The sequence below is a fragment of the Magallana gigas genome, chromosome 1 (assembly GCF_963853765.1).
Source record: "Magallana gigas chromosome 1, xbMagGiga1.1, whole genome shotgun sequence".
Classification (NCBI taxonomy): domain Eukaryota; kingdom Metazoa; phylum Mollusca; class Bivalvia; order Ostreida; family Ostreidae; genus Magallana; species Magallana gigas.
In genome coordinates, this window is record NC_088853.1 from 7,620,164 (window position 1) to 7,646,792 (window position 26,629).

The 26,629-nt window shown below is 32.1% G+C and overlaps 1 protein-coding gene across 1 annotated transcript; it reads left to right on the forward strand.

Annotated features, from left to right (window-relative positions):
* Nucleotides 1-813: 813 nt before the first annotated feature.
* Nucleotides 814-26,279, forward strand: LOC117686837 (transient receptor potential cation channel subfamily M member-like 2). The gene is made up of 21 exons (XM_066082036.1): nt 814-1,089; nt 15,011-15,215; nt 15,493-15,653; nt 16,055-16,175; nt 17,460-17,607; nt 17,777-17,888; nt 18,090-18,201; nt 19,633-19,919; nt 20,194-20,301; nt 20,393-20,458; nt 20,549-20,714; nt 20,794-20,913; nt 21,448-21,547; nt 22,537-22,768; nt 22,961-23,023; nt 23,341-23,493; nt 23,789-24,055; nt 24,162-24,354; nt 24,556-24,715; nt 25,184-25,356; nt 25,662-26,279. Exons 1-21 carry the CDS (start codon nt 1,021-1,023, stop codon nt 25,772-25,774), a joined length of 3,129 nt encoding a protein of 1,042 aa, XP_065938108.1. The 5' UTR covers nt 814-1,020; the 3' UTR covers nt 25,775-26,279.
* Nucleotides 26,280-26,629: the final 350 nt, after the last annotated feature.

The following is a 26,629-nucleotide window of genomic DNA, read 5'->3' on the forward strand; positions in this document are numbered from 1 at the left end:
AACACCCATTCACGGGGTATTGCTGAATCATTTGTTTCCTCAATAATATCCTGCTTTTTATATACGATTTAATCGTGATACATGTAAGACATTAATTTAGATCAATATGTTACACAATCTTTCAAAATGTCGAAGCATACTTAATACTGCACAGCTCTATTTAGCAGTTATGTTTGACAATGATCTTTTTATATCACCCCGTAAGGAAGATTGTTTAAGCCATCCAAAAGGAATTTTGATTTCAGTTCCAAAATACACTGTCTTAAGGAAAAATAATGACCGTTAACCCAAGAGAAATAATGCTATCAATTCCAAAAAAACCAATGTCCTTCTGAAAAAAATGACCGTTCAAGCAATATAGACCAGACATTTTTTTTTTAAATTAAAATTCTTTCTAAAAACAAAACGAATTTAGGTAAATTATATAGGCTAACAAACTTTAACCGCCCTCCTTTTTTATGTCGTTAAGGAATAGTAACTTTTACGCAGATATTGTATAGAAAAAGAAAAAAAAAGTTCCGATTTAAAGTCATACAAACTTGTTTTTTTTTGTTTTTTTTTTTTTGTTTTGTTTTGTTTTTTTTTTACTAAGAATGTCAGAGAACTGAATATTTTCAAATTTTAATTAGTTTTAACATTAATATTTTGTGTAAAAGTTAAACCGAAAGTACTGGTATTTCGCGGAAAGAAGAGATCAATACAGAATCAATGATTTCTTTGTGAGCACTGAGCTTTAAAGCCGAGTAAACTTCTGACTCAAATGGGTTTGTTTTCAGAAAACGAAGTTATTGATACACATATGGGCTGTATTTAAAAAGAATGCGAGATTCGATATAATGAATAGGAGAGGAGATTTAAATCGTCCATATCGACGATAAGTTTTTTTTAAAAACTGAAATCTGCAATTACACAGCGCACAGGCGTGTGCACACAAGTCGGTAAACGTAAGCCGGTGTCTTTCGTTTGAACGCTTGGTGTAAGCATATATGCCGTTCTTTCACAATGGAATGAGATATTCCCATGTCTGACTCTGGAAAAAATATGTTGAGTACGGAATCTTTATCAACATCGGGAGTGAGAATGAATAGGGTAAGCAGTGTAGAATTTTATATTCCTTGTGAATTGTTATTTGATAGAACGGTTTCACTAACGTTTAAGAAAGTGAATGTCATCTTATCTTTAATTTAAGCACTCGATTTTAGATTTTTTTTTAACATTATGAATTTATTAGAATATTTACGAGACATTATGTCTAAAAACAAAAATTCAATCACCAGCGGATTAACCTTGTATTATTTGCAGTAGAAATTAACCGAAACAAATTGATACTAATGTCCTTTCGAAAAAAAATATTTAGTAGAGTATTCATTGGTATCATAAAAATTTTAAATTGTTTAAATAATAATTAAAATACATCAATGAATAACCGAGTATAAACAACTCAATGTAAAAAACGTCTGTAGCAAAGTGAAATTTATAGGCTGCATCGTTTTAAAAAAATGATTTATGGAGTGCGTAGTTTACCTGTAAAAAAGCTTCTATGGTAAACAAGGACATTTTCTTTTGTAGCCCTTTTAAACACAGATAGTATGTGATTACCGAAACGTCTTACAAACTGGAATAAAAGGAAAGTGCATTTCCTCAACTATTTAATTAAAACGGGTTCAAAGTCATACTTAAATGCTTAAGAATATGGTAAATGAAGAACAGGGTTCCTGCCCCCCCCCCTCCCCACACACACACACACGCGCGCGCACGCGCTATTCGGTCATGCGTTTTTTTTATTTTTTGTATATTATATAAAAGGAGACCTTTTCCCAATCACAAATAACGCTGAAACGCAGTTTACCGGGTGAAGCATTCAACACATCTTTGACGTACATGTATATAATGAATTAATTGAATGCTGTCAAAGTACATTGTCAAAACATAAAGATCATGCGCCATAATAGCTTTCCTCTCGATTTGAGAAATCCAAGGTTAAAGCGGTCGGATATCAAAGTCCTTTTATCACAGGGTGGCAAATCTCGCGTAAGGGTGGCGCTTGATTTAAACAAGTGTAAATTTTCAGGGGCAACTATGCAAAGTCATATTTCCTACTTATTGCTCGAATTCTGTGAAAAATTGATAACGGAAACGAAGAAAATCACCAAAAATTAGATAATAATCTGCATAAATTCCTTGATTAGAGTTGTTTAGCAAACCAACGTGTACGCGGATGTGTACGTGTAGAAAGGAAAATATATGCATTACGTCATCAGTTTGTGTAATGACGAATTTCTACACGTATGCACCCGAATGAACATTCGTATAAATTGCAAAGTACCTGTAAGGTCGAACTTGTAGCTTCTGTTTCCCTGTTAGCTAATCATTTTAACAAATGTGTTTATTTTTCTTAAGCCTGAATATTAAATGCGAATACTGATATCAACAAACATAAATTTTCATTAAAATTTAGTATGTTATTGGAGTTTTGATACACGTATCTCTTCCTCCAAAACATGCAATGGCTCTGTTATTTTATTCATCTGTGATAAATACAAATATACATGTACATATATAAACAATGATGTATAAAAAAATTAACACATGCATAATTCTCAATTTTCGACTGTAACTAAATTTCTTAGATTAATAGGAGAGAACTTTTAGAATTACATTGAAACATTAACACGTACAGGTACACGTTACAACTATTAAACAAGACAAGTAACGTGAGCGTAGTTCCAACTTGTGACCTGCACGTTCAAGTTCGCGTACCCGTTGGTCTGCTTAACCTCTCTATCATATCAATAAAAATATTATTATACTTTTTTCCTGTTCAGTCCAAATAAAAATTAGAACAAAAAAACTGCGATTTGCGATTGATCTTTTGATGGTCCTATGAATTTCTGTTTCAAATTTTCATAAATTCAAAGTTTATTGCAATTTGTAAACAAACATTTTTTTAAAATCAGAAATGCGCTTCGTCTTAACTGTTTTGTCGAACTGATATTTGCAAGATATTCACTTTTAACAGCCAAAACCGGTAGTATGTAAACCAGACACGGTTTGACCATTGTGGATTCATGCAACATATCATACAGATGTCCATATTTAAAAAAAAAATATCTTCTTCTATAGAAGATTAATACTATTTAAATATGGCCACGACCACCGAGCCCTCTTTAAATGCACATAGTATCCGTCATTGATAGAATTCCACACCTATTGGAATATTGCTTTCAGCTCCAAAATGCGATGTCCTACTGAAAAGTGGTGAACGATCTAGCAGTGCGAACCGTGTCATTTAGGTCCAACTCATTACTTTTCAAACACATCTACAATCAAATGATGGTGACAAAAAATGTGAATACAGCGGTTAACAGAACAATATTGACACATGCTGTAATATTTACCAATATGATGAAAACAAAATTATGAACTAGAGAGATAGTATATTTTGTGAGCCAAAATGTTGCTGACATTTCAATTAAACACACTTTCCCTTCTCTGTAAGATCATTTTCGTATTATATTTGCATGTCTTTTTAAAACAGTTATCACAATTTTATTTAAATTGTTTCTTGATTTAGGCCATATTTAAAAACCTAATAATATTTTTACCGCGCTTCTTTATGTTATGAAAAATGTAAATATGTGCCTGAATGGAAGAGTAAAACTTTGCCGAAAGCTTAGCAAAAAGGAAATAAAACAACCAAACACACAAACAAACAAAGTATCCAGTTTTAAGCCTTTCTTAACTAATACTATAATTTTAATATGTTTAACGCTGCTACCATTGCGGCGAGCGGACCAAGAAATACACATTCCTTGTATCATTGTCAACTTACTGATATTTTGACAGTTATCAACTAACATCAAAGAATTTTGGAGAGAGAGAGGGAGATAGAGAATTATATAATATTTCTAAGTTTTAAAAAAAAAATCTTACACAATACATAAACTTGCTTTCCCTAGAACCGTTCTTTACTTTTGGAGAGAATTGATCAGTCGGTAAAATGTAATTTGTGTTTAATTTGGTCAAAAGTGTAAACGATATTTCTGTTGTACCTTGTTGTTATCTGACTTTCATTTTTTTCCCTTTTTTTTCATTCTAATTACATACTTTGTATCCATGTCCTCGGTCCCTGTTTGTAGGTGCGTAATTTCTCATTTTCCAATTTAATGATATGACAATATGAAATATCTGCATAAGTTTTTTTAACTGTTTATTTTTTCTCTTAATTTTTTTTTATTTTGTTTAAAAAGACCCATTTTTTATTTCCTTCCTTTTTATACTTACTGTACATGCATGCAAAATTAGCTTGCAATTGGATTGATATGACAGTAAAGTATGGCTCTTGCTTGTATATACATAATTTTTTGTATCAAAAAAAAAAAAAAAAAAAAAAATAAGAAAATAAAAACAAATCATCTGAGGCAGGTATCGCAGTTTATACTGAAATAGCTAGTACACACATTACAGATGTTTGATACACCTCTAAATTTATCGCAGGAAATATAACGCAAGATCACTGTGACGACTTAAGTTAAAATCTATAATCATTTGTTTGTGTATCTCAATACAAATGTTAGCATGTAAAAATCACATGGGTCTCACCAAGGCCTGTGCGGTACTCAAAACGTGTCTTAAAACCTCAATGCCCCGTAAATAACGAGTAAAATGTTAGCAATTTTTGATATAGCACTACGACAGAAAACATTAGAGACCAATTATGAGATGTTGCCTATTTTTTTTTTATTAATCTGTAGAGCTAGCTCGTTCTTTTTCCCGCGCGCACTGCTTCTTAGAGTTCGCTTCGCTTGCTGGCGCTGCGCGCCGGCGAGCTGCGCTCGCTATAACAATGCAAGAGTGTTGAATATCTTCCAACTTTAATGTTATTGAGATAACTGTTTTTGCAAATTGTGCAAAATTTCAAACGAAAGTGTTCGCGTACTTTGCGGGAATACGAGATCAATCTAGAAACAATGAATTCCTTGATATCAAAGATCTATAACCGAGCGAACTATTTTCGGAAAATAAATTTATTGATGAAAATTTGGACTGTATTTGAAAAAGAAATGCAAGAGTTGATTTAATCGATTTAGTTGATCCTACCTGTATCTTTTCAGAGGTCTGTGTTGCTCTGCTTTGAATTTGTATTTCGTTTTATGGATTTTTTAGATGGTTGACAATTTGTTATTGTCATTTTTCATTTAGGGGTCATTTAAATCGTCAACTTCGAAAATTTATTTTTCACCAACTGATCTGCAATTATTTAGCCACTGCGTGTGCACAGAACGATTCTTCGTTAACAAAAGATGTTGTTTTGTTGACAAAGTTGGATGAATTTGTTAATGAGAGCATGTTGTAACGAGCGAATGAACTGTTTTTTTTACAGTATACAGCAAAACTCGGTTATAACGAAGTCACTGGGACCTAAGAAATTACTTCGCTATATCCGTAATTCGTTATAACTGTATAAGAAATTCATTAAATTTACATAGCTGGGGGTCCAAGACGACTTCGCTATATGTAAATTCGCAATATCCGTGTTCGTACTTAACGAGTTTTACTGTAGTTTGATGCATTTTGACATTTGAACTGAATTATGTTCAGCCCCGAATCTTCATCAAAAGAAGGACCCAGGATAAATAGGGTAATACTTTACAGTAGAATTCGATTTTTGATTTCGTTTTTGTTTTTACACAGAATCCCTTTCACTCTAATAAAAAAAGGAATCTACAATTCGAATTTTGTCATAAGAGAAAACCCCAAAACAAAACAAGTGCAGTAATAAAATATCATAAAATATGGCAACCCTTATTCTCAATCTTATAACGAATATTTTGCAATCAAACTTTAGTTGTTGCTACATCATTGTATTTTCATTATGACTTGCATTTATTTTACACACCAGCAATGTATTATCTCAATAATGTTCAGCACTGTTTTCATCTCACATATTAGAAAACACAGTACCTGCGCCTTTGTCTCACTCTGGCGGCCTCACTGTTTTTAATGCAATAGAATAAACAAACAAACTAGTTATTAAGGTCTTCCGTTTCCAACGGAATACCTTATTGTTTTCGTTCGGTTTCTTGTTTCCTTATTATTAAGGTCTTCCGTTTCCAACGGAAGACCTTATTCTTTTTCTTAGGTTTCTTCTTCCCTATTATTAAGGTATTCCGTTTCCAACGGAAGACCTTATTGTTATTGCTTTGTTTCTTTTTCCCTTTTATTTTGTATCTTGTTATTCTATTGTTTTTTTAAGGTCTTCCGTTTTCCAAATTTTTCTGACTTTTTTAAAGCTTAATATCTCAATAAGTTTTTTCAACGGATTTACATGAAATTTTCAGGGATTATGGATCAACTAACTACAACGTCACTTCCGTTTTTACGTTACGTCAATTTTTAAATTTAAAAAAAGTGATTTTGTCCAGGGTGTTTTTTAAAAACGATAAAGGATAAGGATAACGATAAAAAAGATAAGGACTTGGAATTTTCTGTGTTCAAGCATTGATAGTTTTTATTTGGAAATAAGGCTGGAATTTAATTTCCGTCACTGCCGGTCCAAACTGGAAGTGTTTTAAAATTTTCGAATTTTCGAATTTTTCGTTTTAATTTCAAATGTTTACAAGGTTTGTAGAGTTGGTTATGCTGAATACGAAACTGAAATCCGTTTGAAAATCAGACGATGCATTACAGAGATATCGGGGTTTAAAAATTGATTTTTCCGGAAATTTTGATTCCGCGTCCTTGGTTTAAAAAAAAGCGTAATGTTCAAAGTGAAATTAACTCGGACCAAAAATAATTGCTAAGTCGTACTTGAACACATTCGGATTTTTTTTTGTTTGGTTAAGTCGTTCTTGAAATCGGAAAGGTTTTTGTAAAGTGTACCAGGAATAATTCGATTTTTTTTTTCATCTTTTTATTTTAGTTACTCTTGTTATTGGTTTAAGAGCTCTGCTTCTTACAGGAAGTTCCAGCTTTACTTCAGACATTAACGGAAGACCCACTCGTTGCTTTGCAAAGAGCTTCGCTGTAGTTATTATTTTTCTTCTTTTTTTTCCAACCATTTTTGTGTACGCGATTTCTCTAAAACTACTCGACCGATTTACATAAAAATTTCAGGTCTGATAGATAATGCTCTGAACCTTATTGTAATTTTTTTCAATGGTGACGTCACTTCCGATTTACAATTTAACGATTTTCAGAGGGTCGGCTTGTCCAGGGGTAAACTCCTAAACGATTTAAGATATTGAGTTCAAAATTTCAGGGATTGTAGACAAAAGGTTGTAGATCTGACATATGGTAGATATATTTTCCTGTGAACAAAAGCGCCGAAGCTCGCCCGAGCTCGAAAATTACAGTTAAAAAAGCGTCGTGATTTTTCGTGGTTTTCTTTCAATATCTCTTTCCTCGATTGTATTTTGTTATAACATGTAGAACAAAAAAACTTTATGAATTCAAGAGCTTTCATGTGACATCAAGAAAAAGGGGCTGAGGGGGCTCTAAAGTCGTTTAATGATAACTTTTCACTGTGAAATAATTTGTGATCTGTTAAAGAAGCAATTATGTTCATTCTAACGGTATCCACCTACTCATGGAAATCATTTACTCTTATGTTACGTAATTAGGGATTTTAAGGCCAGAAATCCAAACATTTGATGCTCAATATCTCAAAATGGAGGACAATTTTGAAAAGCAATATTGAACAAAAGATGCTCAAAATATTGAGCTTAATAATCTGCAACCATAATTTCTTTGCTATGCGGTCCCTAAAAGGAGTTACAGGGTCGGCCCCTAAAACGACCCTCTCAAGATATCTCGATAACGGTACAAAATTTGTACACACTTGTTGAACAACAAGTGTTTGAATTGACCACAGCATTCTTATGACATCAAGAAAAAGGGATTGGCTCTTCAAATTAGGGGCCAATAGGGCTCTTTAGTCTTCAAATGATAACTTTTTAATATAAACTATTTTGTTATCCGTTATAGAAGCAAATAAAATATGTTCATAATAACGTTTGGTTTCTTATACATGACAATTCTTTACTCGTTTGTTACGCAATGAAGGATTTTAAGAGGCCAGAACTTCGAAACTTCGGTCTTTTTTGTCTCAAAATCGAGGAAAATTTTGAAAAGCCATATTGATCAAAAGATGCCCACAATAATATGCCTAACAATATACAACCAATATTTCATTTTTATGTAGTCCCTTAAAAGAGTTGCAGTATCGGCCACTAAAACGACCTTCTCCAGATATCTCGAGAACGGTACAACATTTTTTAACAAATGTTGAGCAAAATGTGTTTGAATTGACAAAAGTTCACTTATGACATCAAGCAAAAATGGACTAGCTCTTCAAATTAGGGACGGAGAGGGCTCTAATGTCTTTGAATTATAACATAACTGAAATAGTTTGTAATACGTGGAGAAAATCTCTGAAAAGCAATATTGAACAGAAGATGCTCAAAATAACGCGTTTAACAATCTCTAACCAAAAAATGTCTGTTATCTGGACCCTAAAAGAGTTTTATGACCGTATCTTAAAACGATTTTTCCCAGATATCTCAAAAACGGTAACCAATTTCTATACACTTAGTAGCAGTACACAAAAATACCTCTTAACTAAAATTAAGTAAAACAAGCAGACCCCTCAAAAAAGGGACACTAAAGGGGAAGACAGTCTTTCATCCATAACACTAAGATCCCGCTTCCATTTCCAGATATGTTTCGTTGACGAAGATCAAGAGCAAAGTCATTCCATATTCTAAAAATCGGACGGAAGACCTCCTCGTTGCTCGCAACGAGATCGTGTCTAGTTTTCTTTGTTTTTGTTTTTTGTTTTTTGTTTTTTTTTTTAATTTTTAAAAAGAGCTTCACGTGCTCGTAAACCTAACCGATTCTCAATGGATGTGTGAAGGGTAGTGAACTTGTTACATTGTATGGAGAAAGAAAAAAAAAAAAACACCAGATAAAACACTATGTGTGATACAAAAATAAGTAATGCTTTTACGAGAGTTGTCCCAAAATAGCGGAGACAGGATACATAACTTAAAATCTGTTCACTGCAATTTCATTAGAGACTTCTATGTTTTTCTTCAGTAATTCTTTAGCAAACGATACTGAAAAATTTAAATCTGTACTTTATTTATTTCTCGAGAAAATAAATAATTAGTAACAACAAGTTTTGTCAGGCGGTGTAATGTGCAACGTGGAAAATTTCCAGTCTTCATATTGTTGCTAAACCCTCCACATCGTTTACGATAAGGTTACGGTTTTTTTTTTTTCGAAAAGTTTTGGAAAAAATATCTTCTTTGAATTTTTTTTAAAAATATTATCTAAGTATAAACGATATGGCGACTCCAAACGTGTATGATGTTCCGATTGGGCCACTTCGACCGTTGCACTTTCGCCTTCAGGGCAAAGGTGCGAGAGTGCGAAGTTGCGAAGGCGAAAGTGCGAAGGTCAGGGTTCGACATTAACCTTAGTCCGTTAGTCACAGACTAATTGATTTTGAGTCGGACTAACAAAATTTCTATCTAATCAGTCCGGTTGGACTAATAAAAAAATCTGCTTAAAAAATTGTGTAAATTATCGATGTTGCAAATCCACTGCAATTGTCGACAACTTCCTGGAAAACGCTGACTTTATTTTTTCAGTAAATTGATATATGATACATTTTGGTGATTATAGAGTTACCGAGTGAAAACAACAGAGGTTTGCAGGATGTTATGGGTGATTTGATAATTTCATTGCCCTAAGGGGATGTCTGAGAAAATAGGTAACGAGCACACATGTTCACAACAACCCTGGCTTCGATAGAGACGGCACGCTTAGGTGTTTAAAAAAAAATAAACTGAAAGGTGAAAGGAAATTTCTTGTTGTTTAATTTAAATGAATTGTGTTTAAATCATTTGTCTTAAATTGCTTATTATTTATACCTGATTTTTAAAGAACTTAAATAACAAAAAGAACATGGTAACTCAACGCCCTGATCTATTGCACAGATCTATTTTTAAAAACTGTAATGGCGGCTTCTACCATGTACACGGAGATAGTGAATACGCAGCTTCTTGCTATGTACTGAATAGTACAATACAACTAAGCCAGTGATTAACATGTAAGAAAAAAAACATCAAAAAATTCCTTGTGATGTATGATACCCACCCCTTCTTACAAATTCTAATAAAAAACAGTGTTTTATATTAGACAAAATACGGCAATGCATTTCATTTATTTTTGACGGACTAATAAAATTGCCTGCGGACTAGTTAAAGTTAACAGACACTAGTCCGGCAGGACTAATGCATAAAAAAGTTAGTGTCGACCCCTGAAGGTTCGAAGGTTCGAAGGCAAATAAGCAAAAGTACGAAGATACGACGGCGAAGTGGCGAAGGCTAGAGTTGCGAAGGAGAGATACTACTATCGCTCTTTTGCCTTCGCAACTTTGCACTAGCTCTCGCCATCGCAACTTCCACTTTTGCCTGTGCCTTTTTATGTTTGTAAAACTCTCTATATTTTAAAGATAAATTTAGCTGTATAAAGTGAAATCTGAGGCAGAAGACAAACTTTTTGAGAATTTATTTTCAACCGCCTGTGCAGATCGAGATTTTTTCAAAAGAGGGGGGGGGGATAATTGTATTTGCCAAAAGGGGATGGGCCGAGGCATATTTTTGGTAATTTTACTATGTAAAATCTTTAATATGAAATTTTCCAGGTAGATTGGGTCCGGACCCCTTCTCACCTTTACTGTGTTAAATTATAATATTGAATTTTCAAAGGGGGGGGGGTTTCGGGGGGGGGGGGGGGGTCAGGACACCCCTCTCCCCCTCTAAAACCGTGCATAAACAAGTAATATATTATAATAAAATTAAAATGTTACGCAGTACAGTTAAGGCGGCCAATAAAATTATCGGCAAATTTTTTGGATGAAGACACAAATTTACTTTAGTTCAACTGGCATGTTCTTTTTAAAATCAACAACAGTCACTCAAATGCAATATATTTCTAATATATATATATATCACAGTACGATATTTTAAGATTATAGTGGTCACGTGATATGGCAGTCGCATGGTTCAAGCAGATGTATTTGTGGTTTTGAGGTCATTCAAAAAATTCAAAATTGCAAGGGGATAATCATGTAAAAATTCACAACTGAATTTCAAAATAACTTGATGTTATATCGTAGATTTTGAAAAACGCAGCGAACTTTGTGAGATAAGATTATTATACCCCCGCTCCAAAGGAGAGGGGATATACTGTTTTACCCTTGTCTGTCTGTCTGTCTGTCTGTCCGTCTGTCCGTCCGTCTGTCTTTCTGTCTGTCCGTCCGTAACAAAAATTTCTGTCACATTTATCTCAGCAACTATTTATTGCAGATGCTTGAAATTTTTACAAAGTGTTTGTTAAGGCATGCCATATCGTGGGATATATTTTTGTACCAATCGGGATTCAACTTCCCGTTAAGTGACGACTTTGCTTATTTTTTAACCAAAATTTTCAGACAAATTTTCATGAACGATTTCTCAGCAACTATTTATCGCAGATGCTTGAAATTTTTACACAATATTTGTATAGGCATGCCATACCGTTGGATATATTTTTGTACCAATGGGACGTCAACTTCCTGTTAAATGACGACTTTGTTTATTTTTAGCAAAAATTTTCAAAAAAATTTTTGTCAATGAATTCTCAGCAACTGTTTATCGCAGATGCATGAAATTTTTACACAGTATTTGTATAGGCATGCCATATTGTGGGAAATATTTCTGTACCAATCGGATGCCAGCTTTCTGTTAAATGTCGACTTTGCTTATTTTGCATATTCACATCATAGCGGGGGTATCACTAGTGAGCATTGGCTCACAGATATCTTGTTTGTTAGTGGAAACAGTAATTTATAATGCATATGTTGAATAATTCTGAAGGTCGCAAGGTTAATTTCATTAAAAAATAATTAATTTTAAAGATTTTACAAGGATCGTTGAAGTTTTTAAGCTACATAGTATATTTCAAATTCAGATGTAAAAGTTTTTCAGGATCAGTAAGGTGTATGCCCTTGCAATTAAGTGATTTATTTAGGAACTCAGCTTAAAGATATACGATATTTTACACAAAACCGAGGTTGCCTCTTTATACGACGCATACTTAAAACAAAATGAAAATAAGACTATATAAGTAGCATTCTTCTAAAAATAATGTTAAACAAAATATTCATTTATAACTTTCCATTAATCTATGACATTTTTTTTTCTTAGCTAAAAAACTGCATGATAGCCTTCAATTACTTAACTTGATGCATCATTTTGAAGCATATGACGTTATATTTTGTAGTACAGCGAGAACGCCATCTCGCTTATTTTTCAGTGTGTACTATATAACGGACCTCAAAATTGTAACTAATAGCATTTGTTGTTTTCAATTAAAATATGAGCATAAATTAATTTCGCTAATAAATAAATTAATAAGTACTTTTGAGGTTTGTAATATTCTGTGATGTCACAATGCACATTTCCCGAATTTTTTGTCGGAACAGAATTTCTGACAGCCTAAACTGTGCTGCGTACTCTATTTGAAACCACGGTATTGATTTAACTAATTTAAACAGATAGTAGGTAAAAGACAGGAGTCTTAAAGTGCATGTGTACACGTAATGGCGGAAATGAAATGTTATGTGGAGTATATAATGATTAGGCATACATTGCCAGCACGGGTAAACATATATGTCACAGTAAAATATTAATAAACATTAGTAAGCACGATAACCTAGCGCATGCGCACTGATAACATCTAAGATATATCGGCAAACCTAGGGGGAGTACGGTTCTTGCATCAAATTCTATGTAATCGACCGAGACTTTCTGAATGCAATCAAAAAAGGCGAAGTCTAAAGTGCGAAGTTGCGATGGCGAGAGTGCGAAGTTGCGAAGGCAAAAGAGCGATAGTAGCATCGCTCCTTCGCCTTTTCACCTTTGCACTCTCGGCTTCGCAACTTCGCGCTTCGCCGTCGCATCTTCGCACTTTCGCTCCTTCGCCTTCGCAACTTCGCACTCTCGCATCTTCGCCCTAAAGGCGACATTACGAAGGTCGAAGTGGCCCCATCGGAACACCACAAACTTGCCCTGCATTACTTACTGTCTAATGTCCGTCGTTCAGCATTTTGACGTCCATTGATATCGGCCGGGGTTTTTCCCACTTATTATCATCATACTCGTCCAAATATTTTCTATACTACTTATTCACAAACGCATTTCTAGTTGATTTTGTTAATTTCATTTACTTACAAAGCCGCTTAGGATTTGTTTCAATGTTTTTACAGATTTTTTTTTCAGTTACTGCTGCGCCGCCTTTAACGCTGGTGTCGTAATTATATTACGAGTTAGCTCTTCAACTTGTCACGAGCTATAACATTTCTGAGTAAAGAATAATTATTTTCAAATATAAACGTACGTTTTATTTGAAAATTTTCATTTGAAAAGTACTTTTCTTCGCATGTTTCATTTCATTATGTTTTGATTTTACTTTTTTATATTTGACATTGCGCCGCATGTCGAGTTTTTAATCTAAAATGCTTTCATTTTATGAATTTAATCTCAAACAATATTTAATTTTAAAACATTTTTTAATGCAAATTACTTAAACCCTTTGTGGCTAAAATTTCATCATCATGTATCTTCGATTAACTGAATAACATTACTTGTCTACGATATTTTGGGACAACCCTCGTACTTTACTTGGCTACGTAGTTTGTTGTGTCCGTACGTTTCAAACGAAGTTCTGACAAGCTACGTAAAACACATGTACTATCTGCAAAATTCAATGTCAAGGCGGTCAAATTCTGAAAGCTTCTGTTAAATCCCCAGCGAAGGCAGGGGTATTCTGTTCAAAGTGCAAATACATGTACCTCTGAAGTTAGGTTGAATTATGAGCGAAAAAAATCAATAATTCAAAAGTTTAGTCGCTCTGAGATTTTGTGTTGTTATAGAGTTGTTTTTACAAATGCTAAGAGACGTTTTTTTTTCTTCTTCATATATTTGTGTTTTAATATTTTTTTTTTATTGTCATGTAACATGTTTTATAACAAAAATAGATACAGTCGGAAACCAAGTCTATGCTTTTCTACAAATACACCATGTAATAGGTTTTGATAAAATATAAAAACAGAACAAAATATTTGAATCCCCCCCCCCCCCATAAAAAAAAAAAATTAAAAATGACAGAAAATTACGTCTAGTAAGAAACAAATATGATCTTCTAGCCTGCTAAAACGTAACCTTAACTATAAAATTATTACACAGAAGTGCCTGTCAATGTTCATAAGTTAAAGCGTGTTTTCATTAGGGTAATTTTTGAAGTATTACATGTATGATATACATATTAATTTATAATGACAAACGAAAGGTCAATTTTGAATCTAAATAATGTGTCAATAGTTTATGTGCTCACAATAAATTTGCAAAACACAATCTGCAAAAAGACGAATTGAGATGTTTTACCGTGTGGGTCAACACTTATCTGTAATGGGAAATGACAGTTACAAACTCTAACGCTATAAAGACTACCGTTATATCCCTGTGTGTGTTTTTCTTCCAACAATTGAGCGGCAAATAGACCTAACATTTAATTGTAGATCAAACAACTATAAACAATAAAAGATAAAAAAAAGAAGAATAATTTAAATATAAAAAAAATGTCCTATTACGTCTACTATTAAATCTTATATCAAAGGGATATGCACCTGCAGATTACTTTGTTTCAGTTATAACTTATTATAGAAACATTCAAACTTCACCAGTGCTTTAATGTCCATCACAATGTCACATCTTAGCCTTAATATTGCTATAAACATTTCCTTAATTTAAAATAAGAGTTTAACACTTTTATTTTTAGGGGATTATCATTCGTTAATACTCAAAATAAATATAAAGATTTTTTTTTAAACACAAAATAATTATAAATAATTTAAAGTTTGTTTGATATCCTAAGTCCTAACTCATTTTAATAATTCAATTAGGATTCCACTGCGGTCAAAAGTGCATGGGATGCTATCAAGAAGGGGGTCAACAAAGGGAAGGATGAAAGGGACACCAATGAAATTGTCCAATCTTCACCCACCATGGTGTTTTCTGTGATTGGGGACTCTGACAGTTTCGTACCCAGACCCTGGCCTAAGACTGTGTTTCAAACAGCTCTCATAGAGGCAGCAAAGAGTGGGGGAGGTATGGTACTGTTTAACTGATTTAGTCACACATGTATATTTGTCCTCTTGAATAAGTAAGGTTATTGAACACCTGATGAAAATAAATTATCCAAGGTTATACTATAGTCAGTGTTTTTCAATTGCAGTTTATGTATTTGCACCTCTGCTTAAAAGTAAACCGCATTCCTGTCATATTTCCAATCGATTTTTAGCGTAGGAGTATCACACAACTGCTTTTATTCAATCTTCAAACAACAATAAATTTATATATGATTACATTTTTTTTTACATTCCAGCGACCTGGATTTTGTATCGTGGTAATGAGAAAGGTGTTTCAAAGGTCGTCAGAGATGCGTACCAGAACTACGGTGACATGGAATTCGGAAATAAAAACTTGCAAACAAACGTTGACGATCCTAACCGGCATATCAAGCTTATAAACATTGCGGGAAAAGGGGTATGGTGTTTTAATTGCGGACTTAGTTGAAGTAGAATGATCGCTCCATATATTATAAGACCTTTCTCTAATTATACCAAATAATGAAATCAAATTATTCATAAACATTAAAATTAAATTATGTATTCAAATATAAAACGCTACAGGGATAATAGTTCATTACTAGTCTAACAAACACATCAATATGAACAATGCTTTTGTTAAGTGTCAAGCCACCTTAGGTCTATATCAGTAGAGATAAGATTTGTTCATTCAAACGTCTTTGTGAACTGATTAAAGCATTGTGATGAGATTTTGAAAAAAAGCAGCATTGATACTATCATAAAAATTATCAAATGATGGTACACCGACTCAGTGCTATTTTTATCCAGAGAAAATCATTTAACTTTGTTTTACGACAGAAATTCCACTCAGAGTATGACTTTGAAACACATGCCGGAGTTGGAGATAATTTTTTGTTGGACTTCGAGAAATTTGTTTCCGAACAGGAAGTGTCCTTCTTCAGCCAGAAAATGGACATCAGTATGCGTTTTTCTTGTCCTATATACAAACGTATATTAAGTAACCATATGTTTACAACCCTCATAAATATGTGCACATTTGTGTAAAAAAGAAGTAAATAAATAAATAAATAAGATAAAAAGTATACATTGTTGTTAAAACGAGAACTAACAAATATTTAGACATTTTGGGGGTTCCTTTTTTTATTTTTTGTAGATTTAAGCCATCAGTTAGGCAATAGGAAAAAGAAACATACATGTATTGGACTAATATATAAATATGTTTACAAAATATAGAAAGACTTAAGTCGTGACAATGTTAAAATGCCAATACTCTTAAAGAATATGATATGACTTAAGTCAGATATTTACAATTAATGTATTTAACATGACCTTAGTCATTACAGACGATTGTTATTACTATACATGTTAGTTTCTGAATGACTAATAAAATCTGGATGAATAATATGATAGACGTCGAATAAAGTGTTTTGTTTTCCCAAATATTATCACGTCAGATATTTATATACGGAAAGCAATAATCTATCCAAAAAAAAAAATCATTTACATTTAGTTGCCTTACAAGTCGTCTAAATTTAACAGTCAAATTTTTCAAAATGCGCAATCTTAACTTTCAAAAACTCTGCAATGTTCTCTTTTCTCTCTTTCTGTCTCAGAGGTTAGAGCATATCTCGACGCTGCCTCTTTATTCTGCTCCAGACACAAAGCTACGCCATTTGAAATAAAACTACTCTAAATTAAAAGCTATTTTAAAGGAAAACTTGACCAAATTAATTTACTAGGAACAGGGTTTATGTATTAAATGATATTAAATGACGAGATACGTAGGCATGACGTCGGTCATATTGCCAAATATAAATATCAACAGTCGTACATACATATCTGGCAGGTCATTTTCATTTTTAAACCAATGAAAGTTTAGGTGTAAACTTTAAATTTTTAAAACATTAGTTATATAAGGGGTATTTTTACCACCCAAAACTTATCTTAGTCAATGTTTTCTATACATTTTATATTGTTCATTAAGATTAATTAGACTGAACAAAAATCTTTTGACGCATAATGCAGAAAACAATATTTACCTTTAACACTGAATGCATGCATTAGGTAACATTATATAACATAATTAAATAATATACAACCGATGAAGTAAAAACGAAGGAGTTGGTCAACTTTTATTTAACTTACTTTTTAAATTAGCTAACCGAGTAGAAAAAAAGATGTGAACAATCACATACATCATAAATCATTGAATGCATTGTCTTTTTTTTTTCGTCTTTCATAGACATGCCTGTTCCCATCGCAATAATCGTCTGTGAAGGAGACATTGAGACCATCGCCCATATATCCGAGGCTCTCGAAAACAAACTTCCTGTAATCATAATGAAAGGGTCCGGAAAGGCTGCAGATCTAGTGTTTGATTTTTTACAAAAGTATGTAATTTAGCACAAAATATTTTGGGGTTTTTTGGTTAAAAATCTTTATAAAGCAAACATTTTGTTGATTATACCCAAAACTGAATAATGATAAAAAATAGCAATTGGTTAAGATATTATTGAATGTTTTTTTTTTTTTTTATATTTGTCTGGCGTTGTTTTAAAGTGAAGAAGTACTTCGGAAGAAGGCGAGTGTTTTATTCGGCATTCGGTTTGATGATACAAAATATAACGAATTGGAAAAGCATCTTGCTACCATCAGAAAGAAGAAAGATTTGGTATGTGATTTCAAAATCTTAAATCGTTGTTCAGAAACATTAGCTTTATTTTGAAACAAAAGTAATTATCATTGAAGATTTTCAACACCTTTAAAAACTCGATTTTTTTGCATTTTAAATAAATCCGTGTATTTAAAATATTTTTATATTTTTAGTCAAAACATCATTATAAATATCGGGTCTGAAATCATTCTATTGTAGATTGGGGTATTTGACCTTGATCAAGATGACCCCTTAATGCTGTCGAACATTGTAGGAGAAGCAGTAGTCAGCTGTTGGTCCATGGAGAACATCCTTCAAAGAGACATTAATGGTATTGAATTCTTCCGCTTTCTAAAATATCCCTATATTCACCGTCTACAGCAGTTTATTTGTTTAGCATTATCAAAATAAGTTCACTTACTGATTGTTTGTGTCACGAGCTTCATCATTCAACAGTCAAGTACTAAGCCGTTGTTTTTTAGAACTCTGATGATAAACTGTAACTGCTAAAAAATTAAAACTAAAACTTTCTATTAGTAAGAAGAGAATTTGGTAGTTTGATTATTGTAAACGTATTGCATTTGGCTGTGTAATTCTTTAGAGCGGAAAGCCGCTTCCGCTTATTCAAGTTTATCAATGAATGACAATCATATATGCATAAGAATGAGCACATTCAGAAAAACACAAATTTATATTCACGCTGACTTGTTGGAAAATTATTTTCTGTTGAATATTGTACATGCTAATTATGATACGTATACACTAGGCCATACTTTTTTTTACTACACCGGTCAAAATGAATAAGGATCTTCTGAGAAGCAATGGCTAAATATTCTTACATTAAATACTAGATGCAACGCCTAATTTGATTGCCTAATCAAATTTCGTATAACACTTATATTACAATACGCAGCGTCTGTGAAACGTGTATTAATTCGCTTAACTTTACGTTTATATAGTGTACAACTTAAACGTGCTTTCATGAAATAAAAACGGGCTTTATTTTGTAATTTTACTTGTTAAAACTAAAATTAAAATAAGTTTAACTTCCACCTATTTTAAATCAGTTTAACATAACTTTGCTTCGGGGTTTTTAAAGCATAAACTGCCCTAAGCTATTTTATATCATATAACATAGGTAGAAATTATATTCAGTCCTTAAGTTAATTAGGTTCCTAAATTTTATAAAGATAAATTTGTAATTGTGTCAATCTGGTAGCACGAAAATAAAAAATATATATATACATATGTTTAAAAATCAAAAGGCGCTTCAATTAAAACTAAAACAAACGTATAGCTCCAGGGTCAGGGGTGTTGATATTGAGGTCGGGATCTTTTTAAATAACGAACTTGTTATAATTATGTGCATTTGTGTAAAAATAATCACTGGCGACCACTAGTTCTTTACAAGGTATCTTAACATTCTAAATAAATACATATCAAAGAGTTATCCCATACACCATTGCCATTTTAATAACGAGCCTGACAAAGTGTTCCTGGTTTACTGTAAAACCCCATTTTCCTCTGTTTTACCAATTGCACATCATCTGAAATACTTCTTGATCGGCCAAAGTACTCATTATATATTTATGCGTGCATCGTAGCAAGTAAAAACATACACTTGATATTATCTTATAATCAAAATGCGTTGAAACAAATCTTTGCTAGGTTATATTTTACTCAAATAACCCTGTAGTCCTATGACCTTATTTTATTATATTCTATATTTTCATCATCGATTGGTTTTCATAACTATTTTAAGATGTTGGCATGACAAAACCACAAGGCATGCGCCCTAAAACAGCCATTCCTCACTCTAACACAAACGGCAGTACAATCAAAGGATCGTCATTAGCTTGGAAGCTTCTACGCAGAAATTCTGTAAATCCAGAAGAGGATGCCATTAATCAAATTCTTGGAGGATTCAAAGAGGGATCAAGACCATACGTCTTAAATCCCAAGTATTCAACACCAACGTCACTTCCACTCTATTTTTATTTCGGATACCAACTTTTACAAGAATCGGGACACATGGAAGAATGTGGACCTGTAAGAAATGTTTCATTGACATGGTTGTTTAAAATGACTGGTGCTTTTTTCCTCACTTCGATTGCTACTTAGCAGCCAAAAGTTGGCTTTTTTAATCTGGACAGTTTTAAAACATCTAGGGAAAATCGATAAGAATTTAAATGGATAATACAATTAAGTTATATTATATTTTTCAATTTTCGTTTCAAATAAAACTGAAAACAATAGACGTAATTCATTCTTATAAATGAATAGGTAAACGTGATTGAAAAAATGTATGCATTTAACATTTTAGATTCTCCTTTTGGAAGCTCTAAAGGCAAATCGATGTGACTATGTAAGGGTTCTTCTTGACCAAGGAGTAAACCTAAAAATGGAAAATTTACCAGAGTTGTATGAACAGGTTAGATTCATATCCATGTTAGCATACAAACTATGTTTGCTTCTAAAATAAATGTATCGTTTTTAATTTTTATATATCTTATATTTTTTAGACTGTTTCATGTCAAGATTGTACGTTTAAAGACGAAGACTGCTTACACATGCAATGGATTTTGAAGGTAGGTTTCATTGACTTTCAAGAAATATTCAATTTGATGCCCACAGTGTGTGATCGATCAATAAACATTAGCTGTATGCTTACTTTTCAGCAAATCCAAGAAACCCATGCAAAGAAAGTTTGTCACAAGTATAGGTCAGTCATAAAGAAAATGAAAGAAGGTGGAAGTAATAAGTATAAAAAGAAAATTAAGGAACTACCTGGATCAGTAGCAGATGCAGCTAAAGGACTGTGTCGCAAAATTCTACGATACAAAGGTAAATAAATATAATGTAAGCTGTAAAATTGCAATAGTAACATATACATAGCTAATCTTAATTTTTACATTATTTTCAGAATTCAACTCTGGCCAGTCATCTCAGGATGAAAATGTCTCTAATGTGTTACTGTGGGCTATTTTTGCTAACAGAAAAGAATTGGCGGAAATTTATTGGCTAAGGGGAAAAGACCACCTATGTGAGTTTCATACTATTAAGCAAAAATAAAAGAAACAAAATTAAAAAAAAAACCACCAATTCAAACAAATGAATTGAAACAAGTCACTTCTTTTGTCCATTTTCTTTATTATACTCAATAAAGTTGTATATATAAGGTAACATTTCGTATGTTTAATATCAATAATGATTTTAACTTTTTGGAAATCTTCAATTACAATTATAACGTGTTTCCCCCCCCCCCCCCCCACCTTTTTTTTTTATCTGTACCTTGTTTTCATACATTAAGTAAAACAATATACTTTCGCTTATTTCATCATTTAAACTACCCTCAATTCATTCCAAATACCTTAATGTTTAATTTATAATTCATCTTTGTAAACAGAAATGAATAATGGCTGAAGTACGTTGCAAATTTGTGGCGTTTTTTTATGTTTTATTGATCAACAGCAAACTTCTATAAAATACACCTATTGTAAACGTTTTTGATAGTTTAAAATAAATTGGTGTATCATTCTAGGTCCAAACCATGAGAATTGATATTTTTTCCTTGCAGTGACTGGTTTAGTGTGTTCGGCTATTCTCAAAAAGCTATCAAAAAAGGCGAACAATGTAAAAGAACAAATTTTGTCGAATGATTTGGCAGATCATTCAAAGTAAGAAACTGTACTTTTACTTTTTTAGCTGTAACTTTAGCCTACATGAAAACATGTTTGATTAAATTCAGCTTATATAATTTAAATGGATTAATGTTCCTTTATTACATGTAAGATTCTACTGTAAGTTTAATTTTCAACAGCTGAGAAGGATGTGTACTTAAGGATTACGTTTACTCAGGGTTTGAGATTTTGAAAAACATTTTTACAAAGTTCAATATCTGAAGTCCAAAATTGTTTAAAACACACAAAATAACAACGTTATTTACAAATATCGATATTCATATCCATGATTTGTTTATTTGATGAAGATATGCTCCGACAAAGGTAGATTAAAATTAAAACAGAGGAAATTCGGACTAAATTTTTCATTTTCTTATTTTCTCTTAAAAACTTTCTGTTGCGGTGTAATTGCAAAAGTTAAGTTTCTATGTGTTTTTTCATATCATTTTACATATTTTATGATTGTATTTACTCGTCTATAAATTTTTAAAAAAAACCTTTTATCAGACATTTCTTAGCTTCTGAGTTTATTGATAATGGATAACATATCGGAAAAAAACGCACTTCAAGCTAACATCCGAGTAATTAGAGTAAGGTTGTCATTCGATACTTTTATTTTCATACATAGTAATGTCTTACATATATTTCATTTGCATGAGTTGTGAATTGAAATTATTTATTTATAACAAAAACAAAAAACAAACAGCATAATTGTCAACAACGTTTACAACAAAATACTTAAATCAAACGATTTAACTTGAGTGAAACTTAAAAAATCGTAAAATTTGGCTAAAATCCTTGTTAAAAAAAAAAAAATAATAAAAAAAAATAAAATAACCCCCCCCCACACACACAAAAAACCCCAAAAAACAACCACCCCCCCCCCCCAAAAAAAAAAAACAACTATGTAAAATGAAAACATAAGTGTGTCTAATGTGCATTTAATAAGCAGACTATCATTCAACCTACTATTTATTCATGTTAAGATTGTTTGAACAACGTTGTCTACGCATTATGGATAGAATGTACGAAGAAAACACAAAACAAGCTATTGATTTGATGGATACTGAAGCAGACATCTGGGGAATTCATTCCAGTCCCCTCACTTTTGCTTACGAAAATTTTATGTACGATGTAGTAGCTCATACGTGTTCACAGAAGAATATGAACAGACAGTGGTATAACAATTTGGCCCCTGACCTGAAGCCTTTCTTGAAGGTAAAAATAACAATCATTATGACTGTTTAAGATGTATTTGAACGAATGAAATGAGTTTCTTTTTTTGGAAAAAAATAAGCGTTAAAAGAAACGGAGTAATTCTTAAGAACAAACTTTGATAAATTATCATTAAGAACTGAGACTTAGGGACTTAAGAATTTTTTTTCTATTAATCATACTTTTGTTTTGTAGTCTGCAGTAAGCAAGCCAAAAAAGTTTTTTACTGCACCGCTGACAAAATATGTATTTAATTATGTAAGTAGAGTGATATTTAGAAAAAAAACATTAGTAGTTGAGTTAATTATACAATCATAGTACATTGTATATATTGTGTATTTTGTATATATAAAACGAACAAGAGCCAACCATATCCTCCCTCCTAAAAAATATGATAAAATAAAAAAAAAAACGAAAATAAAAAAAAACAAAACAAAAAAACAAAAAAACAATAAAACCTATATTTAAAAGAATTTGATTATATAATGAGTTCTTCCGCTTATTTATATAACAAATGTAGCCTTGCAATTAAGACATCAATGATCTTATATAATATTTTTTTATTCTTCTTATAGATGATGTTTTTTACGATGCTGATCATGTACAGCGCCTTTGTACTAACAAGTATTAGCACGAAATACTACGTACAGGACATCGCTCGAGTGTTCGAATATTATGTGTATTTCTGGGGAGCTGGGGATTTTATTGAGGAGCTTATCAGCTGCTTTGTAAGCTTATTAATGTTTTAAAATCATTGAGGAAATATATTAATAACATGCCGAAAAAAAAAATTATTTCAATGATGTCATACAATATTCTGTATTTTATTTAAACATTAAAAATTTAAACGTAGTAATATTTTGTATTCAATATTTTTGTCTGTTTGCTTAATTTTAGAAAAATGTAATTACATTTTTGATTTACCTTTGCCAATTTGTTAAATTTGTTCTTAAAATATTGACAATTACTAATGTTTGCCTAATTCAGTGAAAAGAAATGTTTTACAATTCATTGTCATGATAGGGCTGTCTGGAGGCTAGAGGTCGTTCTCACAGAGGTTACTACTCACGTATGAAGAGATATCTGTATGACTTCTGGAATGTAGTAGACCTGCTGTCATACGCTTTGCTTATATCAGCTCTATTTGTGCGACACTTTTATATTGACGAAACGTTCACTATAGCCAGGCGCATGTTTGGGCTTTCTCTGCTTGTGATGTATCTAAGATTTTTGGAGGTGTTTTTGATCCACAGGAAGATGGGACCTACGCTTATTATGATCAAAGAAATGGTATAATACATTCGCCATTTGACCGCAAAGAAAAAAAAAATCTTGAGTTTTACTAATTAATGAATTAGCATGTATATTCCAAAATTTTCTAATGCTTCTTTTATAGCTGAAGGATCTACTCGGCTTCCTGTTCATAGCGCTATTTGTGGTATTGGGAGTTGGAATATACTACCACGCAAACCTATGGCCAGACCACCAAACAATATGGAGCGGTGATTGGACCAACTGGAGGATATGGACTATCATATACTATCCGTACTGGCAGCTCTACGCAGAGTTGAATCTCGAACATCTTGACGGTAATAAACCTCGTAAAAATTATGCACATTGTGTGTAATGATGAGAGTATACCTTATTTTTAATTATTAATTCCACAAGTTTAAGGACTAATATACACCAGGAATAACTTTTTTTAGTTAGCTAATTAATAAAAAAAAATCAGGATTGCGAAGTCATTAAACGTATATTACATGTATGAAATATTAATCATTGATGATTAGGAAGTGACCAATCGGACTGTACCAACATAACATCTGTATGGGAGTCTGACACGTCCATTAACCGTTGTCCACAGGAAGACTGGACTGTACAAGCTGTAGCGGCGATCTATCTGTTATTCTCCAATCTCCTGTTGGTCAATCTTGTTATCGCCATGTTCAGGTAAGCGTGTATTATAATTAACATGTGGATATTTTACATTAATATGATCTATATCAATATATGTTATTGTTATTCATTTTTTTTGTTTTGAAAATATTTTGATAAAATACATAAGTTCATAAACGACAAGAAACAATATCATAGACATTTCCAAGCATTGAATTTTAAATAAGTACTTGTACAAATTAACACTGCCAATTTTTATCATAGAGTTATTTTTATCTGATACACTCATATTTGATTTTAAATTGTCATAAATCGAGATTTAAGACTGTATATTTTCTTGACACTTTTCCTCCTTAGCAGAAAATGTTAATTTTCAGTTCCTATACTTTACTGTTTCTCTTTATAAAATGATCTGTTTTCCCCATTCATTTGTTTGAGAATTAGGGGGAGAAATATGTTTCCACAAACTAGATTGCTTTTTTTTTCAAATGAAAAGATAATATAATGTATTTTTTTACCCAGCTTTACGTTTGAGAGAGTACAGGAGAACTCGGAGAAGCTGTGGCGGTTTGAGAGATACACAGTAATTAATGATTACGACTGGAGAATCCCGTCCCCCATCAACCTGGTGTTCCTCCCCTACCGATTCTTCTGTTGTCCAACGAGAGATGACTGTTGTCTACAAGGATGCAGAGGTAAGACCACCAGCAAATTTAGCTTTTCGGCTACTCATAATACCAAATGACATGGATAATCTTTTAACTGTTTCCATTTTGAAAAAAAATGTTAACTATTGCTACTCTCATAAAACCTGTCTATAGAAAAGACATTGTTTTAAAAACACTTCAAAAACATAACGTTTAATGATAAAATTGTCATTTTGGATTGTTAAGCTTATGATTAGAAAAAAAAACCTTTACCAGGAAATGGCCATCATTGCTTTTGAATTAAAATATAGAGGAAAAAGCGCTTGATATTGAACTATTTTTCTTTATTCCAGGAATTTGCTGTAAGGATGCGGTGAAAAACGAAAAGAAATTTAAAGCAGATAATGAAGCATATCAAAAGAACTTTCAAAAGATAACAGCACTCAAAATACACAACAAAATCTAACTTGTTTGCTATAGCTCCTCTGTAAACGTAGGAGAAAACAGATTATCTCAATTACGAGTTCATTAGTTTAACAATCATAATAATAATCATTTGTCATTTTAAAAACAATCATGTATTCATATTAACTAATGAACTTATCTGAAAACATTGAAGACGTGAATTTGCTTCTGATTGTGTGTATGTAAGAAGTTGTTTTAATATTGAAAAAAAAATGAGTTTACTTAATTATTTGATATTAACATTTTGTACACGTTTTGGATTTAAATGATGTTTTTATTTTTTAATATAAATCAAACGATTCAGATGAGTTCTGAAGATCAAAGATTGTGATTTGTATATCCGTCCATTGTCGGCTGATTTTTTTTTTTTATCTTTATGATTTGCTGTTACTAATCTGTGATAAAGATTACAATAAACAAAACAATAAACTGTTGTAGGTTTGTAATTGAACAAAGTGTACTTACTTGAAGTGTGATGATATATCTTATTAAAAGTTGTTAAAGAAGACATTGTTCTTGTTTTTTTTTATCATTCCTGCATGATAGAGAAAAAACGCAAACCTAAATTCAAAAAAATAAATAAAGTGGGTTTGACTGAAGTTAGTTCAATACCTAATTAGGAGAAGAATTTACAAATAAAAGTAAATGCTTACAGAACTGTCTCATGGTAATATAACGAAAAGGTAAAAAAAAAAAACCGAACGCATTTTCCTTAAAAACAACATGCATTCTGATTATTGTGACCCCTCCTGTGAATATTCTTAATCAAAACCGGATATGTAAGCCTTCTGTCTTACGGATCCAATTGAGGGTCAGCTCAAACTTAGTGATGACAAGTACAGTATTTCTTTCTCAA